The sequence below is a fragment of the Harpia harpyja genome, chromosome 14 (genome assembly GCF_026419915.1).
Source record: "Harpia harpyja isolate bHarHar1 chromosome 14, bHarHar1 primary haplotype, whole genome shotgun sequence".
NCBI classification, from domain to species: domain Eukaryota; kingdom Metazoa; phylum Chordata; class Aves; order Accipitriformes; family Accipitridae; genus Harpia; species Harpia harpyja.
Genome location: NC_068953.1, coordinates 31,948,193 through 31,965,140, shown reverse-complemented (window position 1 = coordinate 31,965,140; position 16,948 = coordinate 31,948,193). Strand labels below are relative to the sequence as shown.

The window sequence follows — 16,948 nt, the reverse complement described above, 5'->3', positions numbered from 1 at the left end:
GCGGAGCAGTGGGCCGTGCCTGCGGCTCCCGCACCAGCAAATGTCGGCCTCCGGCAAGAAAGTTTGGCGGCGGCGGCGGCGCAGCAGTTACTCGGAATTTCTAGCGGTGCGAAAGAGCTGGCTGAGAGTGTGACTGAAAGCACGGATTTTTCCAGGGCGTGCGACAAATCCTGGCAGAATACAAGATCGTTAAAATCAATGGCAAATAATAGTTTTGTTTGTAAGATTTCCGGGTTATATTCTCAAACAAGATCTAACACGTAGCTTCAGTAAAGCTTCGTAGATCACAGAAAGATGAGCTGGCTGTTTGACAGCAGGGGCGTGTGAGCCAACAGAAAGTATTACTGGCAAAACAAAGTCCATAGAGGGTGTGTCTGCCTTCACTTTTGTTTCCTGCTTGTGTCATTCTTTGGACTTCGGTGCAACCACCTTGGGTAAACAAAGGGTAAGTAAAATCAGAGACAAACTGACTGCGTCGCTTCACACTGAAATAGCAGATCGTCTCTGATTTTGGTTAAAATATACAGTATCTCATACCGTTGAGTAGGCAAACGATTGCAGGACTGGGGATCTGGCAGACGCAAAGGATAAAAGTGTTACAGCGTGCACATGCTATTGTAAAAAGCAAGGCGGGGTCTGAATCCACGCTCTGATTGACCTATTTATTTTAAAGTAATTCCCACATCAAAGGATTGGGCCAGAAACAAAACATGCCATAAGTGCTTTCAAAATGGGATAGTAATTAACTGAGTGTCGTAGGATTGTGGGATAATTCAGGTTAGAACGGACCTCAGGAGGACACTTGGCCAACCTCCATCTCTAGGCGAGGCCACTGATGAGGCCAAATGCAGTTGTTCAGGGTTTTACCCAGCCTGCTCTTGAAAACCTCCAAGGATGGGGACTGCCCAGCTTCTCTGGGCAGCCTGCTCCTATGCTTGATTGCCCGCTGGGGGAAGAACGTTTTCCTTATACCTAGTCTGAACCTCTCCTGTTTGCATTTATGTTGTCGTCTTCCCACCGTGCATCACTGTGAAGAGTCCAGCTTTGCCATCTTGATGACTTCCTCACAGGGCCCCTGTTAGATCCCCCAAAGTCTGCTTTCATCAGGCTGAGCAAGCCCTGCACCCCCAGCCTCTCCTCAGGGGCCTGGGCTCCAGCCCCCAACCGTCTATCTCACTGGCCTCTGCTGAACTTGCTCGAGTTTATTGATGTAAACAGCTGTATTCTCTGACCCGGCAAATATCTGGACTACCTTCATGCACCTGTGTAGGTTTTGTGCACCTGTCTAGTGATTTTTCTTGCTAAAGGACTGCTTGGATACAGGTGTTTCTTGAGCATGTATGTCTGCAGGAGTAGGGCTCGAAAGCAAATTTTATTTTAAAACAAATTGATTAAAGTTATTTTAATTTAAAAACATGTCAACATTTGTACCTCCTACTGCAGTCTTGAAATTAAGGGTACCTCCATACTAGCTGTCAGTCTGCTCCCTTCCTCTCGCCCTTGTCCGGTAACAGTGCTCAGCAGGGCAGGGGCCAAGATATGGGGAGGTGACATGTACATGCTTGTCCGTTCTTGTGCTCTTCCCTAGGCATCCATACCGGCCATCGTCCGACACAGGAGATTGAGGTGAATGATCTTTGGTTCCACCCACACACATGTTATTTTCGTCTTGTGTTATCAGAGATCATTATTTTTGCACTTATATCACTTCCTTGATGTTTCTAACTAAAGCAGTACTAAACTGTTGTATTTTATATAATTACATCTTCAGTGTAATTGATAATGTACACGTAGATTTATTCTCTTAAAGACAATTTCAGATCACTTTCCTTATCAAGGCACCACATTAACAATAATGTTAATTTACTCTGGAGTGTTCAACTGTCTCACTCATTAATGGAGCCCCATTTTAAATAATCAGAGAATTACAGAATGGGGCAATTTAGGCTGGAAGGGACCTAGGAAGGGAATCTGGTCCAACTCCCAGCTCAAAGCAGGGCTAATGTTGATGTTAGATCAGGTTGCTCATCATAACATAAAGTTTTGATCTTAAAAGCTTGTGTAATGTTTCAAAAAATCTCCCCCTGAGGAAAAAAAATACAATCCTTGTACTTTTGTTGATGTGAACCTCCATAGCTTAACTGAAGTCAGTCACAGGAACACAGGAGGCAAAACTCCTCGGTTATGAAGTCCTTGTGGACTTCTTCCAGGATTATACCAGCCTTGCAAATAACAACATTATTCATACATTTTGGTTTGCAGTTGGAGAAAAATTCAACTCTGGGAATTCTGAGTATCTCTTACATCTGAGGCTTCTATTAATCAGATCCTGAGTGAAAGAGAGACATGTTATTTTTCCTAAAAAAAAACCCCAGTGGGTAAAGAAGGGCTGTTGACTTTGTTACTGTACTTTTTACTCTAGTGGTATTTTAGATGGACATGTTGAACATGTTAACAAGCATGTTTTCTGAACAGGTATGCTTCTCTAATTTAAGGCCAATAGAAGAGAGGAAAGAAGGAAGATACTGTGTTAGGTACAGAGAAAGGGAGTGAAAGCAAGCTAAAATGATTATACTGTTTTCTAACATGGAAACCTGTCTTAATCATTGAATTGATTTCATCACATTTTAAGTTATAATATTCTGCCTTTATTTTATACATGCCATTTTGTTTCTCCTTACATTTCACAAGAAGAAATTGCTGAATCCGTTTTTTATTTTCTGTAGGTAGAATTCTACATTCACCAAGTGTAACCGAAGGCAGAATGTAACCATCTGCATTTTAGCAGAAAATGTTAAGATTATAAAGTGTCTGTTTATTCTTTGGAAAGCAGATACAGCAAAAAATTGCATTGAATTTTTAAAGTTTCCTTAGTTTTATACTATTTGTTTTTATATGACACAAATCCTTCATCTTTCTAAGAAATAACAGATTGTGTGGTTTTCTGCCTAAAAGTATGATGTCTTGTTAAGGGTATTAAGCCTTATTTTAGTGGCTTTCAGGCATTAATTAAATTATTAATTAAATTATTCTGGTCAACAGAAGACAGATATGTGGCTTATAAAACTTGTTCTAAATATATTTTGTAAGTAAGAGAAAAGCAGTAATGCCTTTTTTGTCTTTGCTGTCATTTTTAACCAATTAGCAGTCAGGGCAGTGCCTATTCCATTAAAATTTCTGATCTCTTCCAGATTCACTGACTTCTCATAAGAGTTATTTCTTTCTGAAGCCACAATAATGTTTCTAGAATGGAGGGCAAGGGAAAGTTGTGTTCGGTAGTGTTTTCAGAGGGAAGGACCATGTTCTTTTTTCAGATGGTTTAGTCTTTATACATTTCAGCATCAGCCTGATTCCTGTTTGGTGCTGGCACGCAGTGTCACTCTGGCAGTGGGTAGGTGGAAACACACGTGCGTCACCAGCTGCACTATGGCGGCAACAGCTTCTCTCTTGTGGCACTGCCCCGTGCAGTGTGGGCTCCAAATCAGGTGATGGCAAAGAGGTTGTAGTCGCTCCTCGGCCCCAAATGCTATGTCAATAAACCTCCTCAGGCACTGAAGTGAAGCTTGTCCTTAAATGTTTTCCTGAAGCTTAGCACTAGTGATCGATATCAGGAGGATCAAGTGCTGCAACTGCTTGCAGCCAGAAAATATCCTCAAAATATTTTGTGATGTTAGCAGTTCTGTGCATGAGCTGGTAGGTGTTACTAAGCAAACACAACAGTGTCAGACAATACACGCACTGAAAAAACTGATGGAAGTTGTTGATGCAGGGAATTTTTCTTAAACCTTTTCAAGTTAGGTCTTTTAAGGGTAAACTGTCCATATGAATTTTATGACAGAAATGTCACTGCTTCTAAGCTTTGCACATCATTTGAAAGTACAGAGGTTCCTTTTTACTCTGCTGGAGCTCCTCAAGATGAAAATGTGGGTTCTGCCTTTCTCAGAGGTGGCTATTATGCGTTACTGGCTGGAGGAGCCCAGGCATGCAGACCATTCAGGCACACCACCACTGACACTCGAAGGGAAATGCCTTCCCCTGCTTCAGAGCATGGATGTTCAATAAGTGTCATTCACTTAATATAGTCAGCTTGGGAATTAGATGTTTATCATTAAAATAAGCAGAATTAAACGACTATGTTTAAAAGCATGAAAAGAGTTCATTGTGAATTAGACTGTGCGTGCTACACACAGTGCTTGGCAAAAGTTAGTGCAGACACAGCACTGATGCCTTCAGCCCTAAAATTTTTGTTGAAATCACCTTCTAGTCCGTCTAGAGTAGATGGACCCCAGTAACACACATAAAGTGCAGTGAACTCAGGATGAGTTTCTCAATTAGCTATCCAGTGTGAATGCACTTTTTTACTCTTCTTCCACGACCTAGTTTCTCTACTTTTTTCATAACTTGTTATAAGGATATTTGTATGTATGTATGTAAACACACATACATACAAATATGTATGTCTTAAGAAAATGAACCTAGACATTTGAAAAGACCCACATCCAAAGCAAATAGAAAAAACCTACAAAACCTATATAGATTCTCTTTCTTTTGTTGCCCCTATATATGCTCTCCAGATTCTTACAGGTTTTTTTCACTGCTTTTTATCACAGTCTCATAAATTTATGTAACATTTCCATGTTCAAATGAAAAACTAGGCAAACTATTTTTGTCCTATTTCCATAAAACTGCTGTTACTCACCTTCTGTTGGGAATCAAAGTGTGAAACTCATCTCCTGTGAAGTTCTGCTCACTTTTAGCACTATCAGATATATTTTTGTTTTAATAGCTATTGCAGCTCATATGTACCACCCAGCTACTTTCTCAATGAAAATATTTTCTACCCCTTGTATCGATGTCAGTTAATATCCAAGCAATCCACTATGGAAATCCCAAGCTTCACATGATCAGTAATCATACAGTGTAAACCCAGCTGAGCTGAAGAAGTGTTTTAGTATTCTTCAAAACCAAGGATGAAAGATGCCCAAGGGGCTGTTGTGGCTCATCCAAACTGCCAAACTTCGTGGGACCTAAGAGGGGGCCAGATAGATACATAGTTTAAGTTTTGTCCCATTTCTGTATTGAGCGCATCAGGGTGGTTTGAATTTGTAACACTTCATCAGACATGTTTAGTGTTTGCAAACCAGCATGCTGATCCTGCAGGCAGATCCGTGAGGACAAACGCATGTACCTGTGCTGAGCAGCACTGCCCTTCCTCTGCACGGACAGATCTGGCTGCGGAACCGGTATCTGCCCTGGAGCAGCCAGAGCAGTGCTCTCCTCTGAAAAGTTGGAAGTGAATCTACTTATGCCTAATCTCTAAGTTAGTTTGGAAGCGAGTCTTTATTTTGTGTATAAACACAAACAGTAAAAATTGAATAAATATATTCTGTATAAACTACTCCCTATTTTTTCCAAAAACGGCACTTCTTTTCAATCAGAGATAAACTAAAAGCCAGTAATATCTGATGATGAAAACCAGGAACTGTACCTCACGAGAGTGCTTTTCAAGGTAGTTTGGAAGCAGTATTAACATATGACTCGGGGTCTGGCTGTTGCTATGATTGTTAGATTATGCTGTTTCCATTCTATTTATATTCTAGCTTAGAAGGGGTGGTTAGAAATCCATCAAAGTCAACAACAGGGCTTCAAGCCTGAGAAGAAGCATTTGTTAGCAGGACTAGAGTCCTCAGCTGTGGATGGGTTTACTCATTTGATCCCTTAGAAAACACAGTCCTTAGAGGTTGTATTGCCTGTATTCTGGTCAAAATGATATGAGCAACATACAGCAGATGTGAACTGCCAGGCAAGCACCTGATTTTTTTTTGCATTTGTGGGCCACACCTAGGACTTGTTTCAGTATCCATTTGGTATCGAGGTGCTTTGTACTTTCCGGTATTTCCAAGGGTTAGAAGCATCGTAGTTCTGTGGGTACTTTTACGTGGGAGGAGGAAAGAGCTGGGACTGCGCCAAGCACCAGCACGCTTGCCGGGGGCATTCCTGTTTCGCTTAAAACGCCCAACCGCAGCCCCGGGGTCAGGCTGTGCGTGGTGGTGGGGCGCTTATCCCAACACGGAGCGCGGGCTAGCGATGCTGGGGGGCAGGTGGGGGTGCATCAGTACATGCCGGCAGCAGCCCCGAAGCGCTTGGCCGCGGGCGGGAGCGCGAGGGGGCGCAAGCCGCGCGCGCCGCCGCGCCGGGATTCCCTCAGGGAATGACGCCCCGGCGACGCGCGGCGATTGGCTGCGCCGCGGCGAGTTCTCCATTTATGGACACATGGCCCGCGCGGCCGGCATGGGGCAGTCGTTGCTGCCGCCGCCGCGCGCCCCAGCGCTCGCGGGGCCGCTCCGCCCGCTCGGGGCCGCTGCGCCGGGGCTGCCTCCCGCCGCCCCGCCCCGCCCCGGCGGCGGGCTGCGCGCGCGGGGAGGGCGGGCTCGCTCGCTCCCCTCCCTCCCTCCCTCCGTCCCGGGGCGCCGGCGTGTCTGGGCAGAGCCGCGGGCAGCGGAGCGCGGAGGAGCCGCGATGGTAGGCGCGGGGCCGCGGGCGGCTTTCGCGGGCTGGGGGCCGCCCGGCGGCGGTGGCGGCTGCTCTCGGCGCCTGTCTGTTGTGTTTCTTCACGCTTTGCCGGGAAGGGGCTGCGGGCAGCGCTCCCTGCCCCGCGCTGCGGAGGGGCCGTGGCGAGGGGGCGGCTGTGTAACCGGCGCCGGCGGCTGAGAAGCGGGGCCGTGCCAGGCACTTGCCGGTCCGCGGCGGGCCGGGAGCCAGGGGCGGCTGGCCCTGCGGACTCCGGGGAGGTGCCGCCGCCGGGGCACGGCGGCTTCGCTCTCCGGTCGCGTCCCGAGGCAGCCCGGGGCCGCCCGTCCGTCCCACGGCGCGGGGCGGGGGCAGGGCCGGCGGCCCCCCGCGCCGCCCGCGGATCGCGAGCCTCGCCCGCCGTCGCCTCTCGGCGTTTGGGATCTGAACAGGGTTTGCCTGCGGGTGTCCTCGAGTAGGAAAAATCTTGTGGGCAGGTAACGCGACGGCGTTGTTGAACAACAGGTGACGCGTCTCCGCTTCGGAGGGGGCTTCCCGAGGGGTTTCTGCGTGGGGAGCCACCACCACGCCCGCCCCGAGCTGTTGTTTTCTGGCACCCGTGTCCGAGCATCGATGTCGGCTCCGGTCCGCTTGCGAGCAGGTGGCCTGATGAGAGGCAGCAAGAAAACTTAGGTGGGCGCGGCAAACACAACTCCCGAAGCCGGGGTGTTTGGGTACTGCAACTGTTGGGTCTGTTAAATGTCTGGCGTGATAAGGGGGTGCGATACTGGTAAAACACATCAACACTAGGTTGAAGAAGAATTGAGGTTCAGCAGCTGAACCTGGTTTATCTTTAGTAATTGGCTCCTGATGATTGATAATAGCTTTCATCCTGAAGTAATCCAAATAATGATTATGAGTACTGGTTAAAAAAGGACTTAAAGTAGTGAAAAATCTGATGTGGTAATAAACTAGGCTAAAATCTGTAACCTTTAAACAAGTGATTCATTGAAAGCTGTTTTAAAGTGCAATACTAAAGATCTGAGAGTTAAGATACTTGGAAAACTTTTGCATTATTCCTACTAAAGCTTAACTAAAGGTTAAGTTTTAAAGATTGACCAGCCTAGTCCTTGTGTATTCAGAGCTTTACTGACTTACGTGGAGTGCTAGCTTGGGCCTTTTGCTCCCAGTATCCTTTTAAAGGATGCCTCTCTTGTTACCACTGCCTGTGCTTTGACTTCCTGAGGCAAGTACAGTTGTGCCTGGTTACACTTATGTTGAGCACAAGTCTTTGCTTTAAATAAAGCATTGCAGAGGTTAGGAAGCTAAAATTTCTGTCACAGTCAGGGATAGTGATACCACCAGCTCTTACAGCCCTGTTATTGGTAAGGAGCTTTGAATAAGATAGGTACTTGTGTTCCCTGTGAATTGATTGTTTAGCCAGGTGGTGTTCAAATCAACTCTCTAACCATAACCTTTGCTCCTCAGTACTTGCTAGGTCACAGACACCTGTGGCACTCAAGGACTTCCTAGTAGAGATTATGTATTGTTGCTTAGGCTGCTGACATGTTAAATGGGGTTGGAAGTCCTTGGTGCAAGTCCTTCAGAGATGTCTACCTGTTAATAATACTTTGAGATCAGTGAGTCTGTTAGTTGATCTGCTGTGGACTCCATTAATTCTTTTTTAATGAAAGGGTTTAGTTAAAATACAGTTCTTGTAAATACATGTAACTAACTGGTGACATACTTGATGAGTTTTACTTTATCAAAGTGAGAGAACTAGTTTCTTCCACAGGATATCCTTTTTGGGGAACTATTCAGGCAGTTGCTCTCCAGCTTTTAACTTGATACTGAAGTAGTCTTGAATTAATCTTTTTCACTGTGATATCTCAAGCTAATGTGAACTGTGTTTTTGTAAGATTGTCTGTAGGTAATGATTACAACAAAAGCAGAAAAGATTGTTTTTAAAATTACTGCTTTTTTGAAGAATTGTGCCCAAACAATTGGTTGATAATCATTAGAAGATAGTATTTTGTAACTTAGCTGGCAGAAGGATTGCCTGGCAGGACTTACAATGACTGCTTATGAACATGAATCATGCTACTAATATCCTGAAACTTTATACTCATTCTCTGTGCTGTATAGAAAATTCACGTTATTTCCTTTATTTTTGTCTTGACAACTTTGATTTCTGTGGAAGGGGGAAAAAGCAGAATGTCATAGGAGGGCTCTATGTTCTCTAAATTCTTTTTTGCTGTATCGTCTCTGTAGACCTTAGAGTGAACTCTTCCTGTTCTGAGAGTCCACAGTGCAGGATAATGAGTTACCACTGACATCAGTTGTAGTTGTTTCATGTTTCTCAGGCAGTCAAAGCCAGCAGAGGCTCTGCATATGCTCTGCAGAGCATATAAAGGTGATGCTGGTGTAAATGTGCCTTGTTCTCTGGCCCCTGTGCCATGGCGTATTGCCCCGCTCAGGTCTGCTGGCAAGATTGTGCAGGTCTGTGCAATTTAGCATTATGTATGCACTTTTTTGCTGGTTTATTTTTAATCCAGGTCAATATTTATATCTGGTTAACAGCGTGGTTTCAGGAGGAGATCTGCAAATATGGAATGGGTGAGCTGTTTGATGGCTGTATGCTGCAGTACAGGGTGGGAATGAGCAACAGGGGGGCAAAACTGCCATTAAAGCTGACAGTTTTAAGGAACATGTGGCAACTGTTGAAATTTTTCTCTTGAAATGCATTCATTTTGTTAACTTCGTGTTTCATTTTTTTAAAAATTCAAAATAAGCTAAAGCCCCTAACAGCTTAGCTGCAACTTGTAAGTCTTCAAAAATGTGCATTATGTAAGTGCAAAGTAGTCCCACTCCAGTAAAGGACTGGATCCTTACTGTTTGGGAAACCTCTTAGCAAAACTAAGCTGAAACTTGCTTGAGGTAAAATGTGAAGTCAGGTGAACTTTATGCAGCTTTTGCTTTTATACTGCGAGTTTGGACCTTCATAGTGTCATTGGGTAGTTCATGGAGATGCATTGGCGGATCTTATCTAGAGTTGGATAGAGAATCTGTATCATGTTACAAAAATCTTGTCATGTGAATGTGACAGTGTGATCTTGAACCTTTCATTTAAAGTAGTGCTGTAGTCTTCAGGGAAAGATTGTTCCCCTGAGTACTGTCAGCTGGCTTTGAGTGTCCTAAGGATAAAACATTGAACATTAATCAGCAAACATAATAACTGTTTCTAAGGCATAAATGCTACTGTATTTATTAAAAAACCCCCAACAAAACAACAAAAGGACAAAACACAAACCCAAATAAACACCCCAACAGCAACCCATCAGTGATTTGCCTGCTTTTGCATAATCTCTCTTCTAGATTACTTCTGCCAAGTTTTGTACCGCTTTGTTGCAGAGGGTGAGAAGGGAAGGCTCCAAGAGAAAGCAGGTTCAGCAGTATCTGAAGTAACTCACAAATTGTTGAGCAAGCTAGGGTTGTCCAATTCGCTTATGTTAAGGGAAAAAAAAAAAAAGTGCTCATATGTTGCCTTTAACCAGCATTTCAATGCTAAGCATTTTTCTGCAGCACTGCAGTTAGTATGTGCATTTATCTGGGCATATTTGGTGTCTTCTTGTTTCTACCTCTTCAACAAAGGTGGAAGGTTGATTCTTAAAAAGGAACCTTTTTATAGCAGTTCAACATAGCTTTACGTCAGTAGAGGTCAGATATTTATAGCCCAATCCAGTAAGATGCTGGGCACATCTTGATTGTGCCTATGAAAGTCTGCAGAAATGAAAATGACTCAATTAGCCTGAAAGGACTTGCTAGCCTTTAGAATTTGGTCCTAAAATAGCTAATGTGTGATGTGAACTGGGACCTCATACTATCTTAAGTCTTTTTCCTGCAAGAAAGTCACAAGCAAGACACTGATGCTTCTGTATTTGAAGGGTGCTTTTGTGTCTGGTGCTGCAGACAGTAGCATAAGCTCAAACCTGCTCTCTGCCAAATGTGGAATAGTAGAGAGGGTAACAGCATGTGCTTTGCATTATGTCTAGAGGTGCATTAATGGAAAAATCTTCCAGCTCTATGGTGTTTCTGTCTGGCTGATATATAAAATATAGTAAAACATAGTAGCATGTTCAATAGCAAAGCTAGTGATTCATACTTAATGTGTTTTGTTTAGGTTTACGTTGTATGCATGCTTGCCTCTGTTTCTCTCTGGTTAAGACCTCTAGAATGATTTATGGGTATATTGCGTATGTTAGAGCACTCTTTTCAGGAAACACTAATGTATGCAGAAAGTTTCCCAAATGCAGCTTTTGCAGGTGAAAACTCAACACATGATTGTGTATGTATGTACATCTTAAGCATTTTTCTCATAATTTCTTTTGCCTTTCAGAATTGCTTCTTTCTCCCTCCCTCCGTAACTAGCTTGTTGTGAAGGAAAAGGGGGTGACAATGCTATTAGTAGTTTAATTAAACTATTTTCAGCCACTCTTTCTTAACTTGAAGGGATAACTTGCCCCAGTCTTACTGCCTCATCTTAAAGCATTGTTGCATATGTGGAATGGGGGAAGTTAAAACAAGATTTTTTTAGAGCCTTTGTGATAGCTAGCCCGTGAAATGTTGTCAAGCTTTCACTGAGTTCTCAGTAAAATCTTAGTAATATTCTCATCTTAACATGGAAAGTATGTTTCCTTGCTTGAAACACTAAGCAGCTGCACTTCTCTTTAGAGAAGTCTTCTCAGCTCCTTTTGTAATAATTTTAAACATTTTTCCTTCATAAATACCAGTTTAATGTCTTCCCAGTTTTACAAGTTAGTGTAAAAGTGACATCGATCTAAATGGTCATGCACTGCTCTAAGATATATCAGAGAATAAAGGTTTTTGTACTTTTCTCAATTTCAGCATAAGGAATCAGAAATGCCTGCATGTTTAGATTTGCCTTCTAATATAGTATATAGGTATTACTAATGTACAGATGGAGAACATGTAAATAAACATCTTCAGAGCTATGAAAGAATCCTTTATATCAATAAAACCTAATTAGTTTTAGCTGCTGCATCTGATGAGGAAGGGAGCAAAAAGGTAAGAAGTAATCTTTCCTCCTAAGCTCATAGCTCTTATGCTTACTTTGCCAAGAACCCTGGGTAACCCTAGGAGTGAGCTTACAGTAGTTATGTGAAGAGGTCTGATACAGATTGTCATAGTTCTGCTGAGACTACACTGGGATCTGGCTTACTGTGTTGGCCTGTAAGTTGTCAGGTTTTTGCTTATCCTTTGGTTCTGGTTGTTGCCACAATACATGGCTTATAAATGACAACTTGATCTGCTTTCCTTTTCAGTTTCCTAAAATGCTATTGTAATGCAATACTTCAGTCTGCTTTTTTTTAGGAAGCTGGATTGTAGGTCTAGACGGTGTGTGGCTACTGGAAGGCATTAAGAGCTGTGTTAGAAAGGGATTTTGCACCTAATTAAAATGGTTTTTTTTCTGGGAGTTAACAGTGCAAGACTAGAAGGAGTAAAATCAAAGAAGCAGTTCGCAGAACTGGGAAGAGTGTGTGTGTGTATGTGTGTGTTTTACAAAAATAAGGATTTGGAAAATAGTTTGGTCTCTGCAAACACAGAAATCACCAGGCATAGGCTTTGGAGAGAAACGGTTGGCTTTGCAGTATTAACTTTTTGAATGAAGCCACTTTGTCACTCATATTGAAGGTGAGACTTTATCTAGTACAAAGGTTTACATCTGTGTAAAAGGCTAAACTTTTTGGGGAAAATCATATAAAGGTTCTCTTACACATTTTCTCATCTGTTGGAGGCCATTCATTTCCTCACTATCCTATGGTCTGTCAAGGAGCTTTTCTGGTTGATGCTGGTAACTAGCAAATGACCAGCATTCCTATTACTCCTGTGGAAGTGTCTTTTTTTTTTTTTATTGCTTGTGTATGGAGAAGCACTACAGGTATATGGGCTGCTTGCTAATTTTTGAAACTGCTGTAGCCAAAGGACTCTGTTAGCTGTTGCATGTTGTTTGGCTTTTACTTTTACACCTATGTAGTAGAAATAATATTTACAAATATCAGAGAAACATGACAAAGTAAACAAGAATTTTCTCTCTATCTTAAGATCAGAACCGAGAGCTGTTTCTTACTCTGACAAGTTGTTTAGACATTCACCTCACCTAATCGTTGGGAGTCTTGTGCAATCTTAGCCTCCTGTTGCGCTCCTGGGGGAGCTTGGGTGTGAGGAGCTGTATTTTAGTCAGACCTTCCTGGGCTCAATTCAGTCTTCCCCATCTCCTGTTCCCTTCCCCCACGTTCCTGAGATGCTGATCACTGTCCTGCCCAGGAAGTACAGCTATCGCTCATCTCCTGACTCATCTTCTAGTTTTCCTATCCTCCACCTACTGATTTCCTCCCCATCTCCTACCCTGACCTCTTTAAAAATGCGAATGCCCCTTGGGGAGACCAGGTGTGCAGTCATGTCCTGGCAGTGCATGGGATCTGTTCTCTCTGCTTGACTAAGTCATTGTTGTAGGAAAAGGTTTCTCAGCCAATCGTGTTTCCACACACTGAACCTTACAGGTGTTTTCTGCCTATTTTATTAAATATGCTTCATACAAATGTGTAAATAGCTTTGGAGTTTCACTGCTTCATGTATAACAGCAAGTACATCTAAGCTCAAGATTATCTAATGTAGCTTAGCAAGGGGGGTGTGGTCAAGGATCTTTTTCCAAAGACATAGCAGCATTTAATTGGCATTAAAATCATTGGTGGATTGGGTTCATAAACTGTAAAGTGAATTTCTGAATTGAAATTTTTTTAATGGAAACCAAAAATACTTTTTTAAACAAAGCCAATGGGACTGCTGACAAGGAAAGCGGTATTGGTAATTGGAGCATGAGTCAGAGTTATCATCGGAAGTGATACTTATTGGGAAACATACTTAAGAGGTGCTTTTAAGTACAAAGAATTACCTACTAACATAACTTACTAAATTCAACAACTAAATGTGAACTTTAAAGCCAGATGTTAGCAGGTCTTGAGTATGCTTCATGATCGATGCCATTCTGGAAGAGTAAAAAGGACTATAAAACAGGTCCGGTGTTCTGCTCTCATGCATCTGGGTGATTCTTCAGCTGCCAGAAGTGTCTCTGGTGAAAGCCACTTCTGGCTGTCAGGAACAATGCGAAAGGCAATGGCTTTATACTCCTGGGGTGGGATGATGATAGATCTCTTTCTTTAGCCTGCTTCATCAAAAAAAGGAACATAAATGGTTTACGCAAAAACATGTGCTTCTAGAAGCTATTTTGATGCTTTGTTCAGCAATCTGAAGTCTAAATGGGAGGTTTTTGTTGGCATTCTTTAAACAGGACTAGCAGTCTTGTAGTGACTAGCTGCACTTGTCCCTGTACAGGAAGTGTGAGGTTTTTTTTCCTTGCCAGCTCAGAACCACTCACTGATTCACCTTCATCAGCTGAGCCTGAGTCTGTAACCAGTTCTCGGTCAGCCTTGTCTAATTTAAGTGTTGAAGTCATACTCGTCTGAACAGTGCAGCCTGATATCCCTTATAAAACATGTCAAATGTTCTAAAAGCTCAGGATTTTAAATCTTGCATGCTTGTGTCTTATGAAATAATATGGTCCCAGATGTTTGATCCTGTGCGTAGGATAGTCTTCTGTTTTCAGTCTGACATTCCACAACATTTGTGAGGCTTTAAATTCTAGGCAGTTTACCAGTGCATGCTGTTATCTTTTGCAGTGATTTATGTCTTTTCCTGCGCTTTGAGTTGTATATTGCTAATAGCAGAAATACAGAAAGATGTAAGTTGGGACGTCTTGTCAGTAATATATTTGCAGTGCCAAGCAGTAGTCAAGAATTTGTCTTGTCTTGTTTTGGGTTTTTTTTCCTGCCTTGAAGGATACAAGTCTGCACAAATGCCTAAGTGCTTCCAAATCTGCTTTTGCAGTAACTCTTAACCCTATGTTATTCCCAACTTTGTAAGGAAGTACACTGATACAAAGTGTATTTGAATTTCTTTTAACAAATCCTGCCAGCAGATTTGAAGTCCTTTGGGTAGCAACCCCTGTATGGTCTGTTAGCTCATCTGGTATGAAAGTACTAATGGTCTGGGGGGGTTAGTAGGAATATTCCAAGGACAAAAGTTTACCTACATATTGTAAACATGTCTATGTACAGCATTAGCATTCTGTTAGCAGTTGGGCTTTGAGCTGTTGTGGTTCTTCTGGCATGTACTGAACACCTTTTGATCACTGTCCTGGTTTTTGACTGTCTTACTGCAGATGTTTTGGTATATGAACTGGAAAATACTTCATTTGCTAAGTGAAAGCAGTGTTCTTGAGGCATATTGAAGGAGTGCTTTCATTAAAACTAATCTTAAAGGCCATTTCATGGTACTCAAAAGCAAGTGCATACTTTTGAGTATTTGTGTTTTCTTTCAGTATTTGGGAAGAATTTGATTTGTCTGTTTATCAACCATGAAAGCATTTGTTTTCCTGTACTGCATTCCCAACTGTATTCAGTTACATACCTATCAAAAGGGAAATGTGCAAAAGTATTTATAACAGTAATTGAAAACAGTCATAGTACAGGTATACTTAAGTTAAATGGGGAATTTCAGGTTTGGTGAGATTCATTCCAGAAAGGATGTGAAGCTGCAAAACCACCCATCCTTGCTTTCTGAGCCCAGATGTACTAGCTGCCTTATAGTCTGAATTAATAAATAATTCTATAGTATTTTCTGGTAAGGCCAATGAAACATGGATTTTGCATAACTATTTCTGCTGTGTTGGTATTGGCACTCACAAACTGCTATCTAAATATAGACCATGTTTTTGAAGGAACTAGTGATAAGATGTGGTCATCTAGGGGGAAAAAACTGGTTAGTCATGGGAATCCATCATTGTATTAGACTCTTGTATCATATTTAGTTCCGTAATTTTTGTTGGTTCTTGACAGTAAAATTTTTATGGAAGCAAGTTAGACTGACACAGTACTCCTGTCGGGAAACTTCTGATATCTTTCCTACCATAATTGGAATTAAAAATTTGGATACTGTGGAAACTGATATATTACAAAGCATGATTTTATTACATACAGCTTCTATACCATATAATATCCTGCTGACACTGTTCTTATGTAAACTTGATTAGTTCCCGAGTTCTGAATTACTTTAATCCATGAAAACAAATATTTGACTTTACCAATTAAAATACAGTAGTCCCACTAAGAACAGAATTACTTCAGCTAGATTTTTTTTCTCCACTTAAAAACTGTGCCTTACACACAGTCATGTTTCCAAGACTTGATGCTGTATTATTGGTAGTCTCCAAAGCCTTTTTCAGTGCTTCCCCTCAACTTTAAATATATGCTGGGAACTACTATATTGGTCAATAATTACTAGATTCAGCAAACCAAAGATTTCTACGAACACATTCTGGTCTTTGCAGTGGAAAAGTCAAAATAACTTCTCAGGGTAGGGCAATTAGGATGTTTTCAGTTTTTGAGGGTATTCTGGCTGTTCTTTGTGTAACCTGCAAGACTTGAATAGACTGGAGTAAGGTGACTTTTTGGAATTGATTGGCCCTGGTGGAAGGGCAAGTATAGGCCTACTGCTACAGAGTAGCAGCTTAAACCTGCTGAGATGTCTGTGGCAAAAGAGCTAAAAATGCATAAATCTATCCTGAACTGTATCAAAACTGTTAGCCGTTTACTTGCTCTGCAGTGGCTGTTGGCTTTGCAAAGCATCTCTTCCCACTTCTTCCTCGTGTACCCAAGAGTTCCTAATTACAGATGCTTAAAGCTCACATTTGCTAGTTGCACTAGTGAGGGGTGGCATTAGCACACAGTGCTTGTATGAGGAGCAACATTTTTCTTCCAGCTAGGTGATGGGACTCAGCAGGCCCCTCAGGGTTCATATTCGATGGCCATTGCCACATTCTACTTGCCAATGGTTGAAGGCAGTCCCTGCAGGAACAATGTTTCAGAACCCTGTAAGGACCCAAGTCCCATTCTGTTGGTGATCCTAGGTTATAGGAATAGACTAACAGCAAATAGACTGCTCTTAAAGTTCAAGTTGCAGTAACTTCTACAGACTATGCTATTTGTTGTGGGTTTTTTAAGATGAATTAGGCTTGACATGGGGAGGGGGGGAAGTGAACTTGAATGTTGTTTGTAACAAATGGAAGTCCTGTTATGACACTGCTTATGTCTATGGTGGTCTGATTAGAGATTTGGCCTTTAATGAGCAAAAACTTGAGTTCCATTTGAAGCGGAGTTGGCGGGGGGAAGGAGGATGACTTCATTGTAGGAGAGGCCACTGCTTTTGCTATTTTGCTGTGTTTCACTTGTTTTTTGTCTCAGTGTTGGGTTGCAACCACAGAGTTCAAGGCATGATCACTTTCAGATGACAGGCAAGTCAG

The 16,948-nt window shown here is 42.4% G+C and overlaps 1 protein-coding gene across 1 annotated transcript in view; it reads left to right on the top strand.

Annotated features, from left to right (window-relative positions):
* The first annotated feature begins 6,211 nt into the window (after positions 1-6,211).
* MYO1E (myosin IE) overlaps positions 6,212-16,948 on the top strand; it is a 98,086-nt gene continuing 87,349 nt past the window's right edge. The window contains 4 exon segments of the mRNA XM_052807792.1: positions 6,212-6,280; positions 6,283-6,456; positions 6,458-6,508; positions 6,511-6,522. Coding sequence (XP_052663752.1) covers positions 6,212-6,280; positions 6,283-6,456; positions 6,458-6,508; positions 6,511-6,522 — 306 coding nt within the window.